Consider the following 25,294-nt stretch of genomic DNA (forward strand, 5'->3'; position numbering starts at 1 on the left):
TTATTTGGGCAAGCCACAATGCTGTACATACAAAGGTTTTTGTCGTTCACCAGCCACATGTGGAATGTTGATGTTCTGTGCTGGACATGGGCTTGACAACACCCCACACAGTCTCCAGGTAAAAGTTCCTTTAATTATGGTTTAACACTGTATGTTTCCATCTTTTCTTCAGTACCGTAACACTTGTATTTCCTTTGATGATATGCTACTATATTACACTTAATGTGATGTGCGAGAGTTCATAACTGCTGTATATGATGTGAGTATAGTGTGGGTACGAGTCCCGGTCTTGACTTACGTGTGCTCAAGCAAGACAGTTAACCATTATTGTTTCGTCCTTCCTTTTATGGTACTTAAAGCCATAGGCCCCGTGTGTTGTAAAAGAACACATTACACTTGTCAATATATAAGACAATGGGATCTGCGATATTGTCCAAACGTATATCAAAAGCAACAAACTTGTGAAAGTTTGAGCTCAATTGGTCGTCGGCGTTGTGTGCTTTCAGATGCATGATTTCGAGACCTCAAAATTCTAATTCTGATGTCTCGAAATCTATTTCAAATATTATTCGAGTGAGAAATTGCTTCTTTCTCAAAAACTACGCAACTTCAGAGGGAGCCGTTTCCCACAATTTGTTTTACTTTCAGCAGCTCTCCATTACTCGTTACCAAGTAAGTTGTTATGCTAAACATTATTTTTGGGTAATTTAATACCAGTATCTGATGCCTTTAATGCCCTATTTATAAAACTACACTGTTATTTCAATATTTTAATTAGTCAGTTCAATGCCATTGCTTGGCTTTCAGTACTTTTAGACTAATTTTCAAAATGATACTCTCACTCCCTCTCTCTATACTAAGAGAGAAAATAAAAAACAGCTAACAATGAACTGAACAATATTATTCCGTACACGCACAGACCTGATATAATCCAAAGTATATCAATACAAGTTCGACGTAGAAGTGACAGTGTGCATACACGCATCGTGTTAGAATTGATCATGAATGTAAATTGAAAAAGTGAATGTGTGCTCCCGAGCGTGCCAGGAGCATTACCTTTTCATAATTGGGGGCTTGAAAATTTGGAGTATCCAATTTGGTATATTATGACTGTATAGATTGTCACTATCAAACTGAGCCCACTTTTTTAAAGATCTTTGCAAACAAAAAGGACTTGAAGTGTAAATCTGTAAGACATGAGCCTCTGTATGTAAACCTTCGAGTGAGACATCTTGTTTATTAAAAAGCTAGAGATGTCTAACTGATTGTCAGGAGAACTATGTCAATTGCAAGAACATTGAAGTCAAAACACTTTTCGTTTATTGAGATCGAGGTGATAAATCAAATCTAAGTTGGGTACAAGTAATATGTAAAACGCCTCTGAGATGCTCTAGAGTGCACCATAAATCATCTGATGTTAAAAAGCCGTTCAGGCTCGGTGTTGAATCGACTTGAATGAAATACAATGTGTGTGGGTGGGTGTGGGCGTGTTCACAACATACGAAGTGTGGACCCAGAGACACAAGAAGATCAAATAGGGATTGAAGCACTATGTGGACTTGCACACGTCCACACAGTGTTATTTACAGTGTTGACGAATGGGATTTTCCTTGAATGTACAGAACAAATGAATGTCCACACAGTGACGGCAACACAGAGATGGGTGTACGGTCTCAAATCTACTCAAATATATTTCCCGCCTAAAATCATTCTGTTTCTTCATCCCTGTTTAAAGCACTGGTGAATGGTTGGTCATGTGAAAACATTAAAATGGCTCCACGTATTCAGGAACGTCGTGAAAGGGTGTTTTGCTCTTATTTTATGACATTTTAGACCTACAGGCGACATGCATAGGTTTACTCCCGCAACATTACAAACCTAATCTCGGTTAAATCCACCCGGTATTAGCCCAGCATGTAACAACATCCAGACTGAAACGATCTCCTTCTGCCATTCTTTTGCATCACCCAAGACATTACAGTGTCCTTTTTAGAAAGGTGGCAAATCACATCAAAATGAGTTATTGTCCAAATTAATCGTGGGAGACAGTGTCAATAACTTTATAGGCGTCATTTCGTATGGGCACATGACTACAACAGGTATACTTGTTGAAGAAATATTAGCCATCCTTTCCTTCTCTCATTCTTTCTCAATTTTCTCTCTTATATCAGTCGGGACATTACATTGTCTTTTTTTAGAAAGGTGGCACATCATATCAAAATGAGTTATTGTCCAAATTAATCGTGGGAGACAGTGTCAATATTTATAGGCGTCACTTTCATTTGGGCACATTATTACAACATTTATTTTTGTTAAAGAAATAGTAGCTATCCTTTCAAAAAGCAAAAGCCTCTTCTCTCATTCTTTCTCAATATGCTCTCTTATCACTCGGGACATAACAGTGCCCTTTTTATAAAGATGGCAAATCACATCGAAATGAGTTATTGCACAAATGAATCGTAGGAAGCAGTGTTATAAACTGTAGTCGTCACTTTCCTATGGGCACATTATTACAACATTTATATTTGTTGAAGAAATATTAGCTATTCTTTTCAAAAGCGAAAGCCCCCTTCTGTCATTTTCTCTCTTATTACTTTCTTATTATTCGGGTCATACAATGTCCTTTTTAGAAAGGTGGCAAATCACATCGAAATGAGTTATTGTCCAAATTAATCGTGGGAGACAGTGTCAATAACTTTATAGGCGTCAAATTAATCGTGGGAGACAGTGTCAATAACTTTATAGGCGTCACTTTCGTATGGGCACATTATTACAACATTTATATTCGTTGAAGATATATTAGCCTCTTCTCTCATTCTTTCTCAATTTCCTCTCTTATCACTCGGGACATAACAGTGCCCTTTTTAGAAAGGTGCCAAATCACATCGAAATGAGTTTTCGCACAAATGAATCGTAGGAAGCAGTGTTATAAACTGTAGTCGTCACTTTCGTATTGGCACATTATTACAACATGTTGAAGAAATATTAGCCACCCTTTCAAAAAGCGAAATTCCCTTTGGTATTAAAAACAAATTTTGAATATTGGTGTTTCATTTCGTGATTTTGTGGGTAAAAGTGCACGTAGAAATATACATGGGGCGGATTACACAAAGAGCTAAGATCAATCTGAACTGCATATAAATCGTAGTTTCAAAGTAAAGTGGGATGTCACAATACAAATCATTATGGTAATACTGACAATTTTGTCTTGCGATGATTTTTATTGCTTTGTGAAATCGAACCTTTGGAGAGTGCACGAAATAGTGCTCGTATTGTGAATCATTCATTTCATAATAACAAAATTTATGATGTAAATGCAGGATGGATATATAGGGAAGAGTTGGCCGCAACATGAATTAAAAAATATGATAGTGTACGTACACGATAGATCCAAAACGTATTGTGTACGTACAGAACATGAATTAAAAAATATTATCGTGTACGTACACGATAAATCCAAAACGTATTGTGTACGTACAGAAAACGTTATTGTGTACGTACACGATAAGATAGAGATTTTTGTTTTGTTATTCATGTGGCTTCATGCCAAATAACATGAATAACAAAACAAAATCGTGTACGTACACAATAGCGTTTTTCTGTACGTACATGATACGTCTGGACTATATGTGAAAATGAAAGATTTCACGAGTGATTATGTTCAACGACAACCCCCGCACAATTTACACTTTGTAATTGATATGTAGATCCTTGTCGCATCTAAGGTGAAATTTGAACTTTTCCATTTCACAAAATGGAAAAGCTATATTTCACGAGTGGTTATCCTTTGCGAAATGCATCCGAAATTACACTCTGTATTTGTTTTATATGTAGATCCTTGTCACATCTGAGGTGAAATTTGAACTTTTCCATTAATTTCATGAGGAGAACCCGAGTGAAAAGGAAAAACTATAATTTCACGAGTGATTTTATTTGGCGGAAATGCTTGGGCGAATGTACTCAATATTTGTTTCATAATGACACCAACTTTTGTCATTGCACTTGTTCACAAATCATCATCCTTCGTCATTGGACTGAATGGTAAAGCAGCTTTGATGACAATGTGTTCATAAATGCACCCTTATTAAACAGCAGTATCTGCAATATTAGCTACCAGCACAAAATTTCGGTGTTAACACATTGCGAATAAAGTAACCTCATGAGTGTGTTTATGGTTTTTTAGCATTATGCACTAGAAGTTGACTTTGTACATGTTTACATAGACGCGACATACAACAACAGCAATTCGCTTTTGAAATGTCCATCAGCTGTTTTGGCTTAAGGACGCCATTTTGTTTTCAGGATTTGATACATGCAGTTCTCGTCGTCTCTTCTTCGACTTTAGATAGTTGTCGATTTATCAGATTTTCATTTTGGATATCAATGAGAACCCTGAGTTACTAAAACCAAGTACAATAACAAGTCATAATATTTCCTACTATTTATCGTATAGAAGTCCTTCATTATTGAGAGGTAAGTTTTCAAAAAGCCTTTTTTGAGATATGGCGGACACAATGCTACAACACTATAAGGTTTTGGTATTTTTGTTTGTATACACCCAAACCAAACAGTGCACTCCTATCACGTCTGCCATACCTCAAAAAGGCTAATATGTGCTAGTACTGTAAACTTAAATAGATAAAAAGAATTGTTTAATATTTATTTATTTATGTATTTATTTATTTATAATTTTAAACTTGAAAAGCTACCAGTCTGTGTGCATTAAAAATAACCGTAAAACGGGATAAGAACCATCTTGACGTGAATGTGATTCATGGCTATACACGGCTGTTACATGTTGTTCATTCTGACATGGTATTGACAAAAATTTGGATACCGCCGACATTTGCTAGTAATTTGAGAGCATCGGCACGTCAAGCCGGAGGGGCACAGGTTCAAGTCACAATCTGCCCAAATTGTGTTTGTTAAATCCCTTTTTTACAATTGTCAAGAAGTCCGTTTCCCTTCTGAAAATATCTTTCTAATCATATGCGTTTTATAACAAACAGTTACAAAGGCTTTTCAAAGACCAGCTCGTCCGATCCAAGGCAACGTGTTCCTTTAAGGACCTAATTCTTTTTGATCGTTATTTTTGTGGGTTTGTTTTATTGTTTGTGGGATGAGGAGAAATATGTTTTCCCAGCTGTACCTTTTAACAAATGCAACGGAACAAACTGATTATGTTAACTTTAAAACATTGCATCTCATAATAATGCCTGAAACTAATCTACCCCGTCAACTTCAAACACTAGAGAAAGACACATCACACTTAAGGGCTGACTTTTATCTCCCGAGTATAGAGTCGACCCATCCTCCGAGGCTCTCTCCCTCCATCCCCTGATTGTCTCTTGTTTTATGGGGTATCTCCATCATCAGATGGAAACCTTCCGGGGGATGACAAGATAAAGCCGATGATCGGGCACGAGGGAGGGGAAGGAGGCGGGGGATGATGACGCATTACAACGTAGACGCTTTGATCTTGTTCAGGTCTCACACTCGTCCTAAGAATCGCCCTTAGGTGGTACTCTGTATGAGTACGCGATAAGCTTTGATCTTGCGCGCGAAATAGAGGGGCGGGAAAACCTTAGTGTGGGTTTGCTAGACTAACATTAGCTCATGATAAAAAACCTTTAGGCCTCAGGGATTCCACCAATCAATAGCATCACTGAAGACCGTTGCGTAAAGTCAGGTGTCTGGGTTTTTTTTTTCATCTTAAGCCGAAATCTCCTGTATTTAGATCGCATTGGAAGTGAATGGTTGTCCTATAGTAGTTCTTTCTGTATAAGTAATAACTACAAAAATGCACTGAAGAGGCCAATAAGCCGTCAGGTCTAATGTACATCATTGTTAATTTAATGATGAAGATAACCGTCATTGACAGTCAATAGACCAACAGAGGTTAGATTCATCTTCTGCGCAGTTATGCACATAACTGCAACAAATGAAGATGCACAATACAAATTGTTTTACCAAACTTCAGTTACACAACATTGGTGTTATATTTAAACGATGTGTGAAAATAGACTTGTTTTCAACTTTAAAAAAAGGATTTTTTATTTTTGTTTTCCCTAATAATTTTTGTTCAACCAATAAACTTGAACAGTGATTCATTCTACGACAAAACCGTAGACATTCGTTGAATTCATGGAAAGGGAAAGCTGTGTTTTGCACGGTCACCAACTGGCGTCACTTTAGTCGAATGTAAACTGCGTTTCATGTACATAGCAAATAACAGACGGATGTGGTGTTCAATTTTTCGAACCTCAAAGATCTTAGCAACTTATCCAGATTTACTATATTTACAAACGTCTTTGTTGGCTCGAGGGAGTCGATAACAGACCAGTTAAATGTTAGCTGTGAAAGCTATAGCTTCTTTATTTCTAAAACCTGATGAAATATTAGACATTTTGTAGTGGTGGTTATCTTGATTAAGCTTTATAAAGTGCCGACAGTTTGGTGGAGGCTCCAGTGGGGCTGCCGACCACTTAGCAACCAGTCTCTCAGCCTCTTGCAAACAAACCTCTTTTTTCTTTCCAAACTTTAGCAAGCTAGATACACCCAAATACCCCTACACGACGAAACTGGCCGAAAAATTGCAATACACCTTATTGCCTGTCGTTCTATTTTTTTGTTTAAGAACAAACTTGAAAATCTAGGGCTAAAGCCACTTATCTTCCTCATTGCATAGTATACACAGATTGTGTGCGTACATTCCACCATCAATAAATTTTCCCCTATATCCGCCCCACTATTAAGCAATATTTTACTAGTTAGGGAACTCTCTGTGGCATTTTACACAGGTGTTTGGTGTCTCTCAGAGAGTTAGAACGGCCTTCGGAATTAAAATTCTCTTATAAATAATGGTATTTCTGGTATTAAGCTGGACATTAACAAATAGGTCATCCAAAGACGATTTGGTACGAGCCATCTGTTCAAATTAAAAAAAAAAAAATGGGAAATGCTGAATCACAGAGTAAATGTTTGTTGCATATTTAGAGAGTAAGACCTAATTCGATTACGATGGGGATTTGTAAGCTCTCCGTCTCCCAAGCCTTTCATACTCATTGGTTGTAATTTTTGTCAGCAAATGACAGGTTGACTGATTGAAGATTAGCGATGTTTAAAGGCTGGATTTGTATAGCCTTGTCATTGAATGTTTTCTGAATTATGATTAAAAGCATTTTGACTTAATTGATTGATGCAGCTGTGTGGGAAATGTAGTGCTTTGGACGATGGGATTTTTGGTGTTATTGTTAGGCGATTCTATGGATGTCCAGCGTAATTAAGGCAAGCTTGGTATTAGGTCGCGTGGAGTGAGATCTAACGCCACCTACGAGCGGCGAATAGATCTCGACCATGCCGAGGAAGGGATAGTCATTCTGGGCAGCCAGTCAGCCGAGCTTAACTCAAAGGTGAAGTCAACTTATCCCTGAAGCTTGAAGTAAACCAAATGTCGGTCAGCAGATAGTGTGAACCGAAGGGTTCAGCCTTCCATATTGATTGTTAGTTGTTGGGCCTTTGAGTTGTTTGGTTTCATTCATTGATTCCTCTTCCACCATGGTTTTTATGAACACCGTGTGAACATGATAAATTGACACTTGTACTTCTCAAGCATTGAAGAATGAGACCGATGGGAGGCAGAATTTGAATGTAAAAAAATTTACGACTGGACTGTAGAATGTACACGTTTGGTAATTGTAAAAGACCAGTGTTCTCACTTGGTGTATCCCAACATAAGCATAAAAATAACATGCCTGTTAAAATTTGAGCTAAATTGGTAATTGAACTTGCGAGAAAATGATGAGAGAAAAATCACCCTTGTTGCTGGAAGAGTTTGTGTGCGTTCAGATAGGAACAAAAGACTTCTTCTGGCTAGAAGTCTTTTGTTATTTTGGTGAGAAAAATCAAAATCTGTACTCCTTCAGAGGGAGCCGTTTCTCACAATGTTTTATACTATCATCAGCTCTCCATTCCTCGTTACCAAGTAAGTTTTTTATGCTTAACTCTTAATTGTAAACTCGTGCAATCTATGCACGAATCTAAACTTTCTCGACTATTCTACTGGACAGCTTTTAGCGTGAACATTTTACTATTTCTCTATTACGGATTCAGAGCGAGTTTCTAAAGAAGTATTCACACTGTTCCGGTAGGGGTCACTCATCTTCTTTGATCTAGACTTTGAAGTTTTTCGGGATTGACTTGTGAGATTTACGGAAGGCAATCATGGACTAGGGGAATTGCACCTATTACCGATATGACTTCTTGATAAGGCTTCGTGGAAAGTGCATGTTTTCGTCAACATGGTTGAGAACTCTTTCAACTGAAATTTATTTAGAATGATCTGGCACCAACATGCATTGAATTTAGTTGAGTCTTTTTGGCATTTACGCAGAAGTATTGAAACAAGTTTCAAATTAGTTCCATCAATGCCAAGTAGGCAGAACATGAACACATGGTAAGTTGGTGGTTTAAAGACATTGTATAGGACAATTTAGTGTATCATCATTTGCCCATTTCCATCCATGTGCCATTCGTGCAAAAACGTTGATGTTCAAATTGACACAATGGGTGTTACACCATAATTCATCGTGTTGAAATAACAGTAATGGGAGACTTTGGAAGCGTATTACCGGGAACAATGGATTTTACCTATGGTAAGTCTGCTGCCACCAAGCGTCCCAAAAGTTTCCTATTCCTGCCACACACAAAAATAACATTGAGTTTACTTTATTAACACACTTCGATATTAAAACTGATTCTTTCGCCGGTATAAACATGTGACATCAACCAATGGTGTCAATTTTAACACCTCAGGTTTTGCAGTTTACATTGACACACAAGTACGTACATGTACTCTGATGAACCCACACTTCTCCCGAAACTATTTCCGTATCCCCTACCTTTATATTGACTGCCATTATGGATGACTTGTTACAACATTTATTACAAGTTCACTGATGCTTCAACACACTGTGAGCCCGCAGAGTGTAAAACCTCGTCACTCGACCGACTGCCATACGTTCCTCAATCAACTTCTTATAGTTAGTGCCGTGACGAGATACCACACAAACTTCGAAAAACTCTAGTCCTAACTTCGCAGACGGATAGGTTAATGTATTACTTTACTCTCTGGCTACACTTCGTTTTTCATCGCCGCTATCACGTTTACAAAACAACAGCTCTCGGGTCGCTGTAATTAATTGGCTTTTTGCGGGCTGTCTGGCGTGTCCCGCAAAAGCATTCAACTGACAAGCACACGCTTGTGCCAAGTTCATTTATGCTCAGTTGCATCGGGCGCAAGATACCGTCACCCAATGACTTTTATGCAGTGTGAAGAAGGAAAAAAATGGTCTCTGGGCCTGAAATCGAAGATTGAGCGAGAGAGAAGAGAACCGCATAGAGTTCCGATGACATCAGTGAATCCCATCCCAAGGGTATAATAGACTCTGTCCATTCCACTAAAGAAGTAAAGCAATTCTATCCTTCAAACCCATTGCCTTTCAGTACAGACGACAGCCCATCGAACACGTCCTTTTTTCCTCGTAAAGGGTTTTTTCCCGCGCTTTTTCCCCACCATTTTCTCATGAAGTCTTTTGGGATCGATTTGGCCGTTCGCCTCGCAGCCTACGTAATGTTGTTTTCATGTTGAGTTCAAACCTCTCAACACTCAGTCGTATGCCCCCTCCGATGCACTTCTTTATTGAATAAATGTAACACTTTCTGACCCGCCAAAGTTCTTGGAAATGTTTTTTGTGGGGAATCATAAACAATCAAGCTGTTGATCTGTTTTCAAAATGTCCGTACATCTGGTCCCACAAATTACATATCCAAATCTGCTATATGTACTTCAACAAAAAGGGAAAACGTTTTGCTTCTTAAGATCCAATTTCCGGCAACCTAAAGTGCACCGAGGATTGATTGCTTCGTTCTGCCTGGCTTGAGATAATGTTCTCTTTGGAATGTGGTTAAGACGAAGAAGTTGGTGAGAGGAGCTGAAATGTATTGAAAGTATAGGCCTAAACATGGTAGAGAATGTAGGAGTATTGCAAATTATCCAAATAAACTCATTTTCTTATTATGTGTGGACTCATTGTTTGTTTGTTTTGTTTTTAAATGTATTCAAACTAAATTAAAACATCAGATGGTATATAGTGTACAACGTGTCGGGATGGGACGTAAAGCCTATGGTCCCGTGTGTTGTGTAACGTACGTACAAAAAAACGGTGCACTTATCGTATAAAGAGAAGGGATTCGCCTGGTGGTCCTGGTTTGATTGGCAGCAGCATATTGCACCACAGAACATTGTAAACCATTACATTGTGCTGTAAAAGGAATACAAGTCTAATAATTGAAACCTATAGCTCCACAGTACCCTGAAGGAAAAATAATACTGAATGTTGAAGCGCCGGCCTTGAGGGACGCTGAGTGACGAATATGAGCACTATAAAAGAAGCCACTATTACTATTGTGTTGGCTCAGAAATATCAAGTTTGAATAAGTTTGAAGCATGACTGGCTAAACCTAACCCAAAGAGGTCGCCCTCACTCATTTATGATCATATGATGTACGTTGATTTGATATGCAACGGAAACCAAGTCTCGAATTTCGTTATGTCCGGATGATCGAAAACTAACGGGAAATGGGACGAAAACATAACGAAAGCATGACGGCTTGTTATTTTGTGCATATTGTGTTGGAATACAACATGTGAGAATACTGGTCTTTAAAGGCAACAAAGGTGTCCAGTGCCTTTAAATCGTCTGTAACAGAATATTGTGTTTTCACTATAATACCATTGCACCTAAAACAAAATGAATTAAACATAAGCGGTGGCTAGTTTAAACTGACACTTCGCAATAAAAGGATCAATCAAAAGCTTTTAAATGTAGCTGGTTTCTAAAAAATTGTTTTTGATTGATCTTTAAAAACTCATTAAATGCTTCTGAATCGATGATTCCATCGTGGATAAAGAAGGTCTTGCCGCCGACGCCACGTGCCCTTGATGCACTACTTCGATGACCCACATAGTCTGTCGCCGGCTACATTAGTCCTGACTGGACACTGTGTGTGTTTAACACCTCCGCACTAATAACTTTGGAAACAAGAGAAGCTATTTCAAGCTTTTGTTCAAACCCTACTCCAAGTTATTGACTGTGTTTTGGAGTATGTTTGAGCAGCTATGCTAGGCTGAAGTGTAGATACAGCACGTATACTGTTTCCGTATATTGTATAATTATCTTGCATTAGGGTCTGTTTGAACGGGCTTATTCTTGCGATGTACGTTCGTCACGACGCGCCACATCGCAACTTGAGTATCTTATCTTTAGCGACAATGTGTCCGAATTTTATATTGCCATGTCTGCAGGTCACACTTTTCTGCACGTTGTTTGTGAACTGGCTGCTTAGTCTGCCGATGGTGGGTCACGATTTTGACTTATTTGGGTATGCATAATGTTATTCAACGTTGTAGTTCACAACTGTTTTGAGGGAAATTAATGGTCCATGAATTGAAAGGTCACTTATTAAACAATCGTAGTATTAGTACCGGTGCCCGTACGGATATAGATGTTTAAAGGCACTGGACTTTATTGGTAATTGTCAAAGACCAATCTTTTTACTTTGGTGTATCTCAACATATATGCATAAAATCACAAATGCTGGATTTCGAGACTTCAAATTCTAAACTTGAGGTCTCGAAATCAAATTCGTGGAAAGTTACTTCTTTCTCGAAAACTACTTTACTGTATGAGGGAGCCGTTTCTCAGAATGTTTTATACTATCAACCTCTCCCCTTTACTCGTTACCAAGTAAGGATTTATGATAATTATTTTGAGTAATTACCAATAGTGTCCACTGCCTTTAAGTCTTAAAGAACACATCCTCATATGCCCGAATGCAACCCGTGTTATTAAATCATACTTTAACCCCCCCTTTCACACGAGAATCGAAAACCAACGACCATCGTTATGTACAGATGTGGTAGTAGTTTGTTTTAATTTCTCGTACTGTCTTACCACACGCTGTGTCGATACCATAGTTCTTAAAAACTCACTGGAATTCAAAATTTACACAAAGAAATTGACTTCCAAAATTTTTGGAAATTGTCACCATCATTCCGATCGTCCCCCATCATGGGATCTGGATGAGGCCCTCTCCGGCCATTGTCTTTTGCCATCCTACTCCATGTTACCGTCTTCATGTGGTGATTTCATATATCCATTGTCCTTTTTTGTCTTCCTGTTCTTCTCCTGCATACCCAAGCTTGTCCACCTTTCATTGGTTAACATTGTGTGAAGTCTCGTGTCCCTCTGTTGTCTTGCTTTCTTATCTACAAGACACTCAACCATCATTGCTTCGTGAAAAGTTGGGAAGGTGGTGCATGCATAGTGGATGAGACCTATGCCTACATCCTTACAGACTGTAAAGGTGATAACACTGTTTCAGCCCTGTGAGTAGTAGGTGGCAGCGTGCCCCTGGTGACAGTTATGTGTATACCTCACCTTAAAGTGGCCGTCCATGGCTTTGTGATCTCTCGTAAAGGGAATTGAATCTCATTGTGGAGTTAATTAACAAACATGAAATCATATTAGGGGAAATATTTCAAACTAAGAAATGCCTTGTATGAACTTTAGACTAAACTAAATTTAAAATATTTTGTTCAACCTTATGAATCTTGTACACTTTTATTTTAAATATAGGCTCCGGTACATGAGAAAGTGGGCACGGCATGTGCCAGTGACCCCAAGACTCCATGTGTTCGCACTGTCACTGAGTTCACAAACAAATTCTACATGACTGAGACACATTGATCGTATCAGATGTTGACACGATCGAGTTTGTGAACAGTTTCAACATGTGTCTAAATAAACTCACAGACTGAAATCTCCGGCACATCCTCGCCGAAAAGTATCAAATTTGCATCGACAACTTGAATCGCCCTATAACCGGGTGGAGACACGCGCGACCCTTAAAGGCACTAGACACCTTTGGTAATTGTCAAAGACCAGTATTCTCACTTGGTGTATCCCAACTTATGCATAACATAACAAATCTGTGAAAATTTGGGCTCAATATTATGTCATTGAAATTGCGAGAGAATAATGAACGAAAAATTACACTTGTTGCACAAATTTGTGTGCTTTTAGATGCAAAATAAAAGGCTTCAGGCTTGAAGTCTTTTAATATTTGTGGGAGAATTTACCTCTTTCTCAAAAACTACGTTACTTCAGAGGGAGCCGTTTCTCACAATGTCTTATACTATCATCAGCTCTCCGTTGCTCGTAACCAAGTAATTTTTAAGCTAACCATTATTTTGAGTAATTACCAATAGTGGCCAGTGCCTTTAAACGACAGAGGAACTCCACTCTTTAAACTGACGGTATCTACAAAGTTATAGCTAATTAGAAAGTTACATTTATACCCTGGTCAATCATAATGTCATTTGGTGGGGAGGGTATGGATTTGGTGAGTTTTGTAGGGAGTTTGTTGACCGAAAATTATGACACACGGAAGCTATTAGTTCTTCTCATGTTCACATGTTAACAGTTTGGAATTGGGCATTTGGCATTCAGCACCCACTCCTATAGACGTTTATCGTGCTGCCTCCATCTTGGTCATGTACCTCGTATCGAACAACAATAATGAATGTTAATAATGAGTTTGCAAATAGGAACCAGACTAGTTTGTTCTTTCAGCCTCGGTTTGGTAATATTGATATCAATCATTGCTAATGGGAGAAATTCAAGATGACTGCACCATGATAAAGTTCTATAGGCTCTAAACAGTGTCATGTGTATAGTTTTATTTACAAATACAATTAGTCGCACCTCTTCTCCGCAAAAACAATCCTTTTTATAAACATTTCGCTATTCATGTATTTCCAATTCATGTTGTGTTGTCATTTAGCCTTCGAGAAAGACTCTGCTAGGGTCGAAACGTCAGGCGATTAACTGTTTTTTGCATTTATACCAAATATCCTTTTAGCTGGTACAAGGTGTTTGCAATAACTAATTATATTTTCTAGAAACGTATAAACTCATAAAAATGATTGTTGTTTGGACCACAAATCTAATTTTCATTGATGCTGAATATATAAATAGCTACTTGTATGATCGAGCGGGTTTTTTTTACGGGAATGCTATTTAGACTTGTGTTGATATTTGTACACGTATGTTTTTTTTCGAATATCGATCTAAAATAAGTTAGGCCCAAACTCAGGTTTTCGAAAACCAAAACCACTTCTGCCGTCGACGGCGTGCGTCAAAATGAAAACACTTTGTCGTTATGTGGTGGGATGTTGTGTAAAAAAAAGTATCATTTTGAATACCCTGGATGATGAAAAAGCCTTAAATTCGGACAAGATATTTTTTTATATATTTTTTTTCAACCCTCTCTGCCCATCATCAAGTTATTTCAGAGCCAAGACATTCTGACATCTATCATTTATCATGTTGAGACGCTGTTAAAGCTTTCAGAACGTTTCGTTCTTGTCCTCCCCCCGGATGGGGGAAAGGGACTGAGCACGATCAATCTATCCCCACATTAAGGATGTTTTATTGCCTAAGTTAAAGATCCGTCTTTACAAAAAAAAATGCACTTCGTTATTCTCCGCGGCTTCTACCAATTCATCACTGTTACGCGTTCATTTATTCCTTGCAATTTTTAATGGACGTTCTGAACAAAATGTGGCTAGACAAGTCAGATTTAATTTTTAGCAACATTAACGAACTTTCTTCTCTTCCCGAAGACCAGTTTCCAACAGCTTACGAACTTGATAAAAAAAAGTAACTCTTGAAGTTTTTACTTTTTTAAAAGCCGTATGAATATCATGTGAACTTATTCAAATTAAAGCCATTGGACCCTTTCGGTTCAGAAAAAAAAAAAACTTCACAGATTTACAAATAACTTACAGGGTTTACAGAAGGTAGTGGTGAAAGACTTCTCTTGAAATATTATTCCATGAAATGCTTTACTTTTTGAGAAAACAGCAAAATGATATCAATTCTCGTTAACGAGAATTACGGATTTATTTTGAACACATGTCATGACACGGCGAAACGCGCGGAAACAAGGGTGGGTTTTCCCGTTGTTTTCTCCCGACTCCGATGACCGATTGAGCCTAAATTTTCACAGGTTTGTTATTTGATAAAGAAGTTGTGGTACACGAAGTGTGGACCTTGGACAATACTGTTTACTGAACGGGTCCAATGGCTTTAACTAAGAGACTCCGTGGTTTGTGCTTCAATTAGGTATTAAACGTGAGGCACTGCCGTCGATTTCACAAAGAGTTAGGACTCGATCTTGAGTTAGGACGAGTAACCCGTCCTAACTTGGTAAGAGTTTTGTGAAATCGACGGCAGCACACCATTGGTATTATTGTCAAAGGCCAGTGTTCTCACTTTGTATATCCCATCATATATGGTTAAAATCTGTCAAAATTTGGACTCAATATTGGTAATCGAAAGAGAGAAGAAAAAAAAAACCTTGATGCATTTAGTTTGTGTGTTTTAAAGAGCCTGAAAACAGCTTCAGGACTTAAAGCCCTTATACACTTTCGGTACAGAATTTTTGTTAAAGTTCACAGATTTACAAATAATTAAAAGGGTTTACAGAAGGTAATGGTAAAAGACTTGTCTTGAAATATTATTCCATGAAATGCTTTACTTTTTGAGAAAAACAATAAAACAGTGTCAATTCTCGATAGCGAGAATTACGGATTTATTTTAAACACATGTAATGAAACGGCGAAATGTGGGGAAACAAGGGTGGGTTTTCCCGTTATTTTCTCCCGACTCCGATGACCGATTGAGACTAAATTTTCACAGGTTTGTTATTTTATATATAAGTTGTGTCTTTTTATGGGGTGAGAGTTACCTCTTTCTCAAAAACTATACGTAACTTCACCAGAGGGAGCCGTTTCTGACTGTTTTGAATGATCAACAGTAATCCATTGCTCGTTACAAATTAATTTTGATTTCTTTTTCTTTTTTGGGGGGTATTTAGTGTCCAGTGCCTCTTACTTCGTGCTGTGATTGTGTGGTATGTTATGGTATAGCATGGCACTAACCTTGATTGTCTAGGCATTAAAGATGCTGTGTCAGATTTTTGGCCGATTTGACCCAAAAATTTTGATTTAAAATTCAATAGGCATTTTGATGGGGGTCGAGAAAGTTACAAGATTTCATTTGAGCCATTGCTCAAAAAAAGTCCGCCAATTATTAGTAGCAGTGAAATAAAGTGCTCAAAAGTTTTTGTCGGGATACCGACAATATATCACGTGACCAATTATTATGTGTTTTATAAGAAACGTTTTAAATTTGTGTCGTGGTTCCTGACCATTAAAAGTAAAAGTTGAACTTGTTTTCGTTAGAGCGGGTGATACTCTTTGAAATACCATTCACTCAAAAAAATCTATTTTTTAATGTTTGGGGCCAAAAATCTGACATAGCATCTTTAATAGAAAACACAATGCTTAAAATATAAACCTGTCATTTATGCTCGAACGTTACGCTTCATTGGTCTCAAGTGTTGTATTTGTGGTCCATATAACATTATTAGTGGCGAGTGTCTAACAAAATTTGCGGGTGGAAGCCGTTCGGACGCAGACATCTTCCGCCAGGTCACTGTAATGTTGTGTTATTGTTTTATTTGAAATAAAATAAAATAATAGACACACATCGGCAGCCCTGTGTTGCTTGCAGTCACTTTGTAGGCATCCCTAACACTGTAAAACCACTGAGTGCGGGGTGTGTAAGTCCACTTTCCAGGCCCAGCAACAAGTGTCGCATGAGGTCTTTGATGGGATCTCTGCCGACGAAAACACTCTTTTAAGAGTTAAAAGTGTTCAATTAAAGCAGGTAAGTGGATAACACTATTTAGCTGGCGCATTATCTTGCTGGTTTTTCTTTTCAAAATTCAAGCAGCTTTTGATGTGACAATAAATTTAGTTTGATAATGGATATTGGACATTCACATACGTTTGTACAGCGAATATCAACGCTGCCTTTTCGATATTGGACATTGGACATTAAATGCAGGGGACACTATTGGTAATTGTCAAAGACTAGCCTTCACAGTTGGTGTATCTCAACATATGCATAAAATAACTAACCTGTGAAAATTTGAGCTCAATCGGTCATCGAAGTTGTGAGATAAAAAATTAAAGAAAAAAACACCCTTGTCACACGAAGTTGTGTGCGTTCAGATGGTTGATTTCGAGACCTCAAGTTCTAAATCTGAGGTCTCGAAATCAAATTCGTGGAAAATTACTTCTTTCTCAAAAACTATGGCACTTCAGAGGGAGTCGTTTCTCACAATGTTTTATACTATCAACCTCTCCCCATTACTCGTCACCAAGAAAGGTTTTATGCTAACAATTATTTTGAGTAATTACCAATAGTGTCCACTGCCTTTAACGTGTGGGTTTGTACAATATTTAGTAATATTAGTAAGCTGAGGTCTCGAAATCAAGCATCTGAAACACACAACTTGTGCCGGACAAGCCGGTGTTTTGTCTTGTTTATATTCTCTCGCAACTTCGACGACCAATTGAGCTCAAATTTGCACAGGTTTGTTATTTTGTGCATAATATGTTGAAATACTCTAAGTGAGAAGACTGGTCTTTTACAATTACCAATGGTGGCCACTGCCTTCGTACACACGGTTCCTAAAGGGGTAAAGGAACTTTTGTGCATAAACGACACAAAACACAATGACCACATGTTTACACTAATTAAACCAACACGGTTAGAACGCTTCCCTTAAAATATTACTTGCTGAGGTGTTGACGAAATGAGTAAAACAATGTCACAAAGATAATTTACGTCTTAGGAGACGAACATTATCTTAAAGCCATTAGACACTTTCTGTAAACAGTATTTTTCAAAGGCCCACACTTAAAGATCAACACGTGTATCACATCTTACTTCTATATAAAATAACAAACCTGTGAAAATTTAGGCTCCATCGGTCATCGGAGTCAGGAGAAATTAACGGGGAAAACCCACCCTTGTTTCCGCACGTTTCGCCGTGTCATGACATGTGTCACTATAAATCCGTAATTATCGACGTCGAGAATTGTTCTAATGTTTTCTCAAAACATAAAGCATTGCATGGAATAATATTTCAAGAGAAGTCTTTCATCATTACCTTCTGTAAACCCTGTAGGTTATTTGTAAATCTGTGATTTTGTTTTCTTTCTGTTCCGAAAGTGTCCAATGGCTTTAACTTGTACAACGTATTTGCGACTCTCCTGAAAACATTGCTCTGTGATTTTCACCTTTTACTGAACCAAATTTGGTTACTCAAAAGACTCGTGAAGCTTAAAATCCTGGCATGTATATCTTCATTCACTTCGTGACCACAGACTTGATCTACAAAAGGTACCAGAACCCTGTAAAGAAAATCAATGTAGAAATTATTTTAAATTTAATCGAAATTAAAATAACTTTACTCAAGGTATGCCTGAACTGTAAAACATCAAATAGGTTCATAGTGCCTAAAAATGTATTTTATGATAATCATAACTAGCTTATTTTCCCGGTCAGAATCCCAATGTCCACAAAACCAGTGCTTTAATATATTCAGACGGTAGTCTGCACTGAAATAAGGCCGGAGATTGTAATGCGCATCATCAAATTCAACGCTCATAGCGTTCACCCTTGATATCATGTTAAAAAGTATACATTATAATTGTTGCTGGTATACATTTTTAACATGAAATCATTCTTTCAGTCACCAAGGTGACGAGTAGGGATGTTGCGAATGTATGTGCAGTGTACAGTGCTGAATAGCTTTGTCGGGTCCTCCCTTCGTATACCGTTGTGTGACGTTGAAAGTGTCTTATATGCAATTTAAGGTAGGCCTATTATAGGGTAATAATTTGTTTTTTGTTTACGTGATAATAAAAACGAAGTAATAAAATTACCACTTAAGATCATACGTGACGTGCGTTGCCATACGTTTTACGCTACGGTACAGTAGTTACGTTTTACATTGCGTTACGTTTTACGTCACTTACGTTGCATCGTCGCGTTACGTTACGCTACGAGTATGAGACGCTACTAGTTTGAGATAGTAACGTCTTGAACCAAGACTAGTCAGTTCGGCATCGGTGACGAAATTTACAGCAAACCTACCGGACACAAAACAACACCTTAAAAGTGATTTACTAAGATTTGCAATATCCCATCGACTGGTCAAAACATATTATTTATTTGAGTTGCCAACCCGAACTATCTTTTTCTCTGTTTTCGACAGCCCTTGATCAGAGCCTATTAGATACCAACAACCACTCTCTCTTCATCATGGCTAACTCCAACGGGAAACATATCCAGTTTGCTATCGTCTTGGCTCTCATCATTGTTTACGTAAACTCCATGGCAACGGTACGACCCCAAAAGAAGCTGAAGTTTCTATACTACACCGCGTCCGACGAAGGCAGCCACCACCTAACCAACACCAAGATTGCGGCCGCGCTGGTTCGACGTGGTAACGACGTCACTTTCCTGCTCAGCAACAGCTGCACAAAATGGCTGAACGCCAGCGACGCTGCCCTGTTTAGCTTCACCGTGCACCAGTCCAGGTTCACAGAGGAAGATCGGAGGGAAAACTTAAGAGAGCTGTCTCGTTCGAGTCTGCGTGGAGACACGAACGGCGTATGGCGCTCGGCTGTCTACTACTGGCGAAACAAATTCACAGCCAGCAAAGATATTATTAACGATTTTGCTGTGACCGAGTGTGAGAGTTTGCTTAGGGATAACGATACCATAAAGAGTTTAAAAGATGAGAAATTTGACATGCTGGTTGGGGAGGATCTGAGCACCTGTCAACCTTTACTTGCTAAGCGATTAGGCATCAAGTTTTCACTCGTGAGTGGAACTGGTATTATTCCTGCTAAAGGAATGTGGTAGGTATATATAGAAACCTTACGATTTCTTCTAAAAAAACTGATCCCAAGTTGTTGCTGCAGGTTTTTTTTAGGGGGGGGTGGGCTATGAAACGTCGCAAGCATAGCACAGAATTTTATCCCGAACACTAAATATTGTCGTAAGAAATACAAATGGGATCCTCTGAAATAAAGGTCAGAATCGTTTTATGCTTGTATTTTCACCTGTTTAATTCCATGTCTACGCACAATTTAACTTCCAGGCAATGACTCCTGAACAAATCAATCAAACAACTGCGAAGTTTTCGACTGTGAAGCTTTCGCAAAATGATTCGTTCAAACTTAGTATATTATTAGCATTTTTATCAGAGCCAAGCTTAGATTTGGTATTTTCTGATAATGATCCAAATCATTCAAATCCAAATCAATGATCCGAATCCAACACAGGTACGGGTTAGCAAGCCACCCAGCCTATATACCGGAGCGCCAAGCCGGTCTGACCGACAGGATGACGTTCATACAGCGCATGAAGAACTTCTATTTGTACGGCGTCCACTGGTTCATCCGCCGCTCAATGCTCATAAAATACCGTACAATCCAAGTTGCTTATGATCTTAGTCCAGAGAAGAGCATGGCAAACATGATGGCCGAGGCGCAACTCTGGGTGTTCTACGGGGGCTTCGAGATGGATTTAGCACGTCCTCTAACGCCTAATGTTATCTTCATAGCCTCTCCCATGCTGGGATTACCAGCAGAACGTAAGGTAAGATGATTGGTAAACTGGTCCCCTGCAAGGATAGGTATTGGTTTGATAGAACCAGTGATAATGTACATAATATTATACCTATTTGCAAATACCCATTGCGCAAGCGCTAACTGTGGAATGAGGTGCATGCTGGTCTAGCTAGTGATCAAACTTGATCGCTAGCTAGACCAGCATGCACTTGATTCCATGCGTGTACGTATATCATTGACTGCGAATTATGATTCGAGAATCAACGGTACATCCGTACCACCTGACCATCATGATGGCTCATGGCCGATCTCTGGCGTACTTCGGGCCTCGAAATGTTACGTCAGATGTTTAGGCTAGAGGCCTGTGTCCAAATTTCATTAGAGCTGCTTAAACAGCTCATAGGCCCTGACCAGGCCACATCCATGGGCTCGTAACAAAAACTTCATTCTAGGTGTACCTAAAACTTAACTAAAGCCCCCCAGCATAGACCTTGATACGAGTTTAAAACCAAATCTCAACCCTATACCTTTAACATTAACCCATTTACTTGGATGTCCTATTTCATAGATACCAGAAGATATGCAAGATTTTCTAGACAGTGCCAATGATGAGGGCGTCGTCCTGTTCTCGCTAGGGGGTCACGTGAACGAGATGGAGTTTGCGCAGGCTCAGATGTTTGCTAATGCATTGGCTAGACTGCCACAGCGAGTACTTTGGCATTTTTCGGGGAACTTGACCAAAATCATAATTGGAAAGAACACGAAAACCTTTAAATGGTTTCCACAGCAAGAAGTCATGGGTGCGTAGTGTTTTGTTATAATCTACTTTATTCCACCAAATGTATTCTTCTATTTTCGAGTGGTGTCCTCGGTCAATGATGTTATGGCTGATTGGTCCGGATCTCATTGTCCCTCATACGTGTAGAAATTTCTCCAGCTGTTACAAACTCAGTGTCCCTTCTTATAGTAGACCGACAAATTAATATGCAAGCGTTTATATTGAAGAATAAAACTTTTTCTAATTGCCCATAGTCACTTGTATAATGTCTGACACGACCACCCGGTGACTCTCTAGTGACAAATCACTTAGATCATTGTTTGGCTGACTGTGATTTCAGGGAGACTTTTTGGAACTCTAGGTGGCAGCAGAGAGCAAGTTCGGGTGGCGACTATAGACTTGAACTATATCGAACCATGCACTGGAGCATTATGGTTGATATGGTCTGTTGAGAGCTATGTCACAGTTTCTGGTCAATTTAAGTCGCTCCCCGAACTTGTTTAGACTTGCCATTGATCTTTAAAAAGTAAACATGCTCAGAGTGATGAAAGCAACAGAAACAGACATTGTAAGCCTGCTGCCACCTAGCGTTCAAAGTCTCCAAATTGTCTTCTGAACTTGCTTTCTTCAGTTCATAATATCGAGAAAAAAATAACGCGGTTACCTTTGACTCTTTGCCAGCGAAGGACTCATTAAAAATGACAAGAGTAACATTATTATTCTTTACTTTGTTTACAGGTCACCCTAACACCAAGATGTTTTTGAGTCATGGTGGTTTGAATGGTTTACACGAAGCGGCATGGTACGGGTTACCAGTGATTGGTATCCCGCTCTTCGCTGACCACTTTGACAACATTCAGCGGGCCCAAGCTAAAGGGATGGCACTTAAGCTGGACCTCCTTACGTTGAATGAAGACGTTTTGTTTGAAGCTATCACTCGCGTTATCAAGGAACCAAGGTATTACAAGTGTTATAATCTTTAACGGACAAAAATTGTAAAAAAAATTCAACAACATTTTCTCCAACGAAATCGTTGTTTCCAATGAAATCACCGGTTCTGAAAAGCAAGTACATTGTCTTTTTATCCTTCCGGGTAGTTAGACAGGGTACCAGTCTAGCTAATCTTCCAACAACTATTTCTTCTCTTTTCCAGTTTTCGCGAGAGGGCGCAACACATTTCCCGTATGCTCCGAGATCAACCACTCATTCCATCCGAGAAAGCTGCGTTTTGGATTAATCACGTGGCCCAACTTGGCGGGAAACATTTACGTCCGCGATCAGCAGATCTCACATGGATACAGAATAATCTCATTGATGTGTACGCGTTCCTTGGCGCCATTTTGTTTGCGGTGTTGGGGATTATCTACCTTGTTTGCAGGGGCTGCCTTGCACTCTTATGTTACATGTGCAGAAAGAGGCAGACAAAATTGAAAACTACTTAATCAATCAACTTCGATTTCTAAAATATTTTGCTTATGGGTTCATTGTTCTTTGTTTCCTTTTGATAAGCGTTAATAAAATCATGTACAATTTTAATATAAATGAATTTCAAAAGGCAGACAAATATGTTCATTGTCACCTTTTGGTAAGCGTAAATAAAGTCGCGTACAATTTTTAAAATAGAAGGCATTTAAAACTAGAAACAAAATCCTAAATATTGTTGGAAATCAACAGATAAAAGGGTTCGATACACTTTCCACCCCAAACCCCTATTTTATTTGCCATCGCTTGCCCAAAATTATGTCTGTATACACGTCTGCCCTTCGGCGCTTGGTCAATTGAATCTTTCCACTTTCCAACTATCGATTCATTGTGGAAATTGACTACTGCCCTCTGTTGACACTCGGAGGTACGAATAATATAATTATTTGAGTGAGAAATTACCTCTACATTACATCAAGTAAGTGTTTATGCTGACAATTATTTTCAGAAGTTACCGATAGTCTCCAATGCCTTTTAAAAACGTTTTGTGATGGAAACAACTAGGCACATAAATATTTTGTATAGATCACTGGTTTTCTTTAGTTATTGTTTACATTGTAATTATAATTCTTTGTCATGCTTCCTTTTCCTTTTCAAGGGATTTCCCCTCAGTTTCTCTGAAACAAACTATAATAAAAATCCGGACCACTTTCATATCCTGGAGTGATTGTCCAGATCAAACTGAAAGCATTGAGCTTGGGTGGCTCAGCAGCTGAAAGTAAAATATTATAACTATTGTTGATTCATATGTTTATCTCTATGTTTGAATACTCATTGTCGTTAAAGGCAGTGGACACTATTGGTAATTGGTCAAAATAATTATTAGCATAAAACCTTACTTGGTAACGAGTAATGGGAAGAGATTGATAATATAAAACATTGTGACCCTCTGAAGTGGAGTAGTTTTCGAGAAAGAAATAATTTTCCACGAGTTTTATTTCGAGACCTCAAGTTTAGAATGTGAGGTCCCGAAATCAAGCATCTGAAAGCACACAACTTCGTGTGACAAGGGTGTTTTGTTCTTTCATAGTTATCTCGCAACTCCGACGACCAATCGAGCTCAAATTTTCACATGTTTGTAATTTTTTGCATATGTTGAGATACAGCAAGTGAGAAGACCGGTCTTTGACAATATTACCAATAGTGTCCACTGCTTTTCAGGGTTTTGATACATTTCGTATTTGGCCATGACATGAATCCCTACTCATTGTGAATGAAGATGTATCTAGTATAATTCACCTGTAGTTTCACCTTTGTTTATTAAGTCGTCACATTCTTGAGGGGAAAAAAATGAAAATCACAGAGCGATGTCGAGTTAAATACGGTGTTTTAGTATTTATCCCAGTTACTAATTTTAGTTTTTTATACTAATTACTCCTTAAAAACTACAGCACCTCAGTAAGTAATATCGTTATCTTCAAACTGGGAGAGTTTAATGTAAATAATTATGTGGATACTGTGTTTTGTGTCCTACAAAAAGGACCCAAACCCTTAAAAAACAAAACGTTGGACCATCTTAGATATAGGACTAACATAGTTTATTTACTTTCGACTGAACCGAATTCATTCTAATAAATTAAACTAAAGGTGCAAAATCATTCCAAGCTGTGTTTTAGGCGAAAAGTTATAAGTTATGTTTGAGAACTGTGTTGTTGGTTTCCAAAACAGTTTTATTTCGTACTTTCAATAATGTGATGATTTTGACACTATTATTATTTGTGTGCTGATTTAGTCGCTATCCTGTTTGGACGGGGTGCAATGTGCGGCCGTCACCGTGAGGTGGGATTTGTAAATTTACTTGGGTATCTGTTTGTCCTTTGTTATTGTTCTTATCCTCTCCGTTGATGGAACTCGGGTTTTGATTTTAAGTATTCAAAGAAATATTAAAATGATAACATTGACTGAATTAGCATATAGGCCTACTTCCAATGGTGTAAATTCTTCAAGGACACCATAGCACTTATTTATTTGGGTAATCTGAATTTGCGGGTATATTGTTCTGAGTAAAGTCAACAATGAGATGATTCCTGGAGGGCTGGTAGCCCTCATCGCTGTTAAGCAGGATATTTTGCTAAGCAAAAAATGAGTGTGACACCAGTTGATGAAATATTTGTTTCTAACCAGTTAGTTATAGTTTCAAGATTTGCCATGCTCAGCAAGTTTGTTATGCTCACAGGCTGTATGAATTTGGGCCAGGTTCTCTTCAATGTCATCGCTAGTGTTTCTTTATTGTCTTACGTCCATCTTGGCAATTGTATTATATGCACTAACCAGTTTGCCATTTTGCCTTTCAACTTCCATTTTGTTTTTTCCCTTTCAACAAATATCTGATGGTATTTTCTGTGCTATGAAATTTATAGCCGATTGCATATAACAAAGTTTTTCTTTAGCAAAAATTTTAATTGTTGATTGTT

General features: G+C 38.4%; 1 protein-coding gene across 2 annotated transcripts; it reads left to right on the forward strand.

Moving 5' to 3' along the window:
• Positions 1–5: 5 nt before the first annotated feature.
• On the forward strand, positions 6–23,719 carry LOC117295802 (UDP-glucuronosyltransferase 2B20-like). Of its 2 annotated transcripts, none has more exons than XM_033778564.1 (6): positions 6–118; positions 19,258–19,906; positions 20,333–20,648; positions 21,189–21,420; positions 22,137–22,356; positions 22,552–23,719. In XM_033778564.1, the coding sequence occupies exons 2-6, from the start codon at positions 19,305–19,307 to the stop codon at positions 22,838–22,840; spliced, it is 1,659 nt and encodes a 552-aa protein (XP_033634455.1). In that variant the 5' UTR covers positions 6–118; positions 19,258–19,304; the 3' UTR covers positions 22,841–23,719. The 2 variants fall into 2 exon arrangements, with proteins under 2 accessions (XP_033634455.1, XP_033634456.1); XM_033778565.1 differs by lacking the exon at positions 6–118 and adding an exon at positions 16,793–16,856.
• Positions 23,720–25,294: the final 1,575 nt, after the last annotated feature.

This window comes from Asterias rubens, chromosome 10 (assembly GCF_902459465.1).
Source record: "Asterias rubens chromosome 10, eAstRub1.3, whole genome shotgun sequence".
Lineage (NCBI taxonomy): Eukaryota > Metazoa > Echinodermata > Asteroidea > Forcipulatida > Asteriidae > Asterias > Asterias rubens.

Coding starts and splice junctions, on each gene's coding strand:
- LOC117295802 (XM_033778564.1), top strand. CDS start 19,305: ATGGCTAACTCCAACGGGAAACATATCCAGTTTGCTATCGTCTTGGCT. Junction 21,421..22,136: donor TCCACAGCAAGAAGTCATGG/GTGCGTAGTGTT, acceptor CTTTGTTTACAG/GTCACCCTAACACCAAGATG. Junction 22,357..22,551: donor CGCGTTATCAAGGAACCAAG/GTATTACAAGTG, acceptor TCTCTTTTCCAG/TTTTCGCGAGAGGGCGCAAC.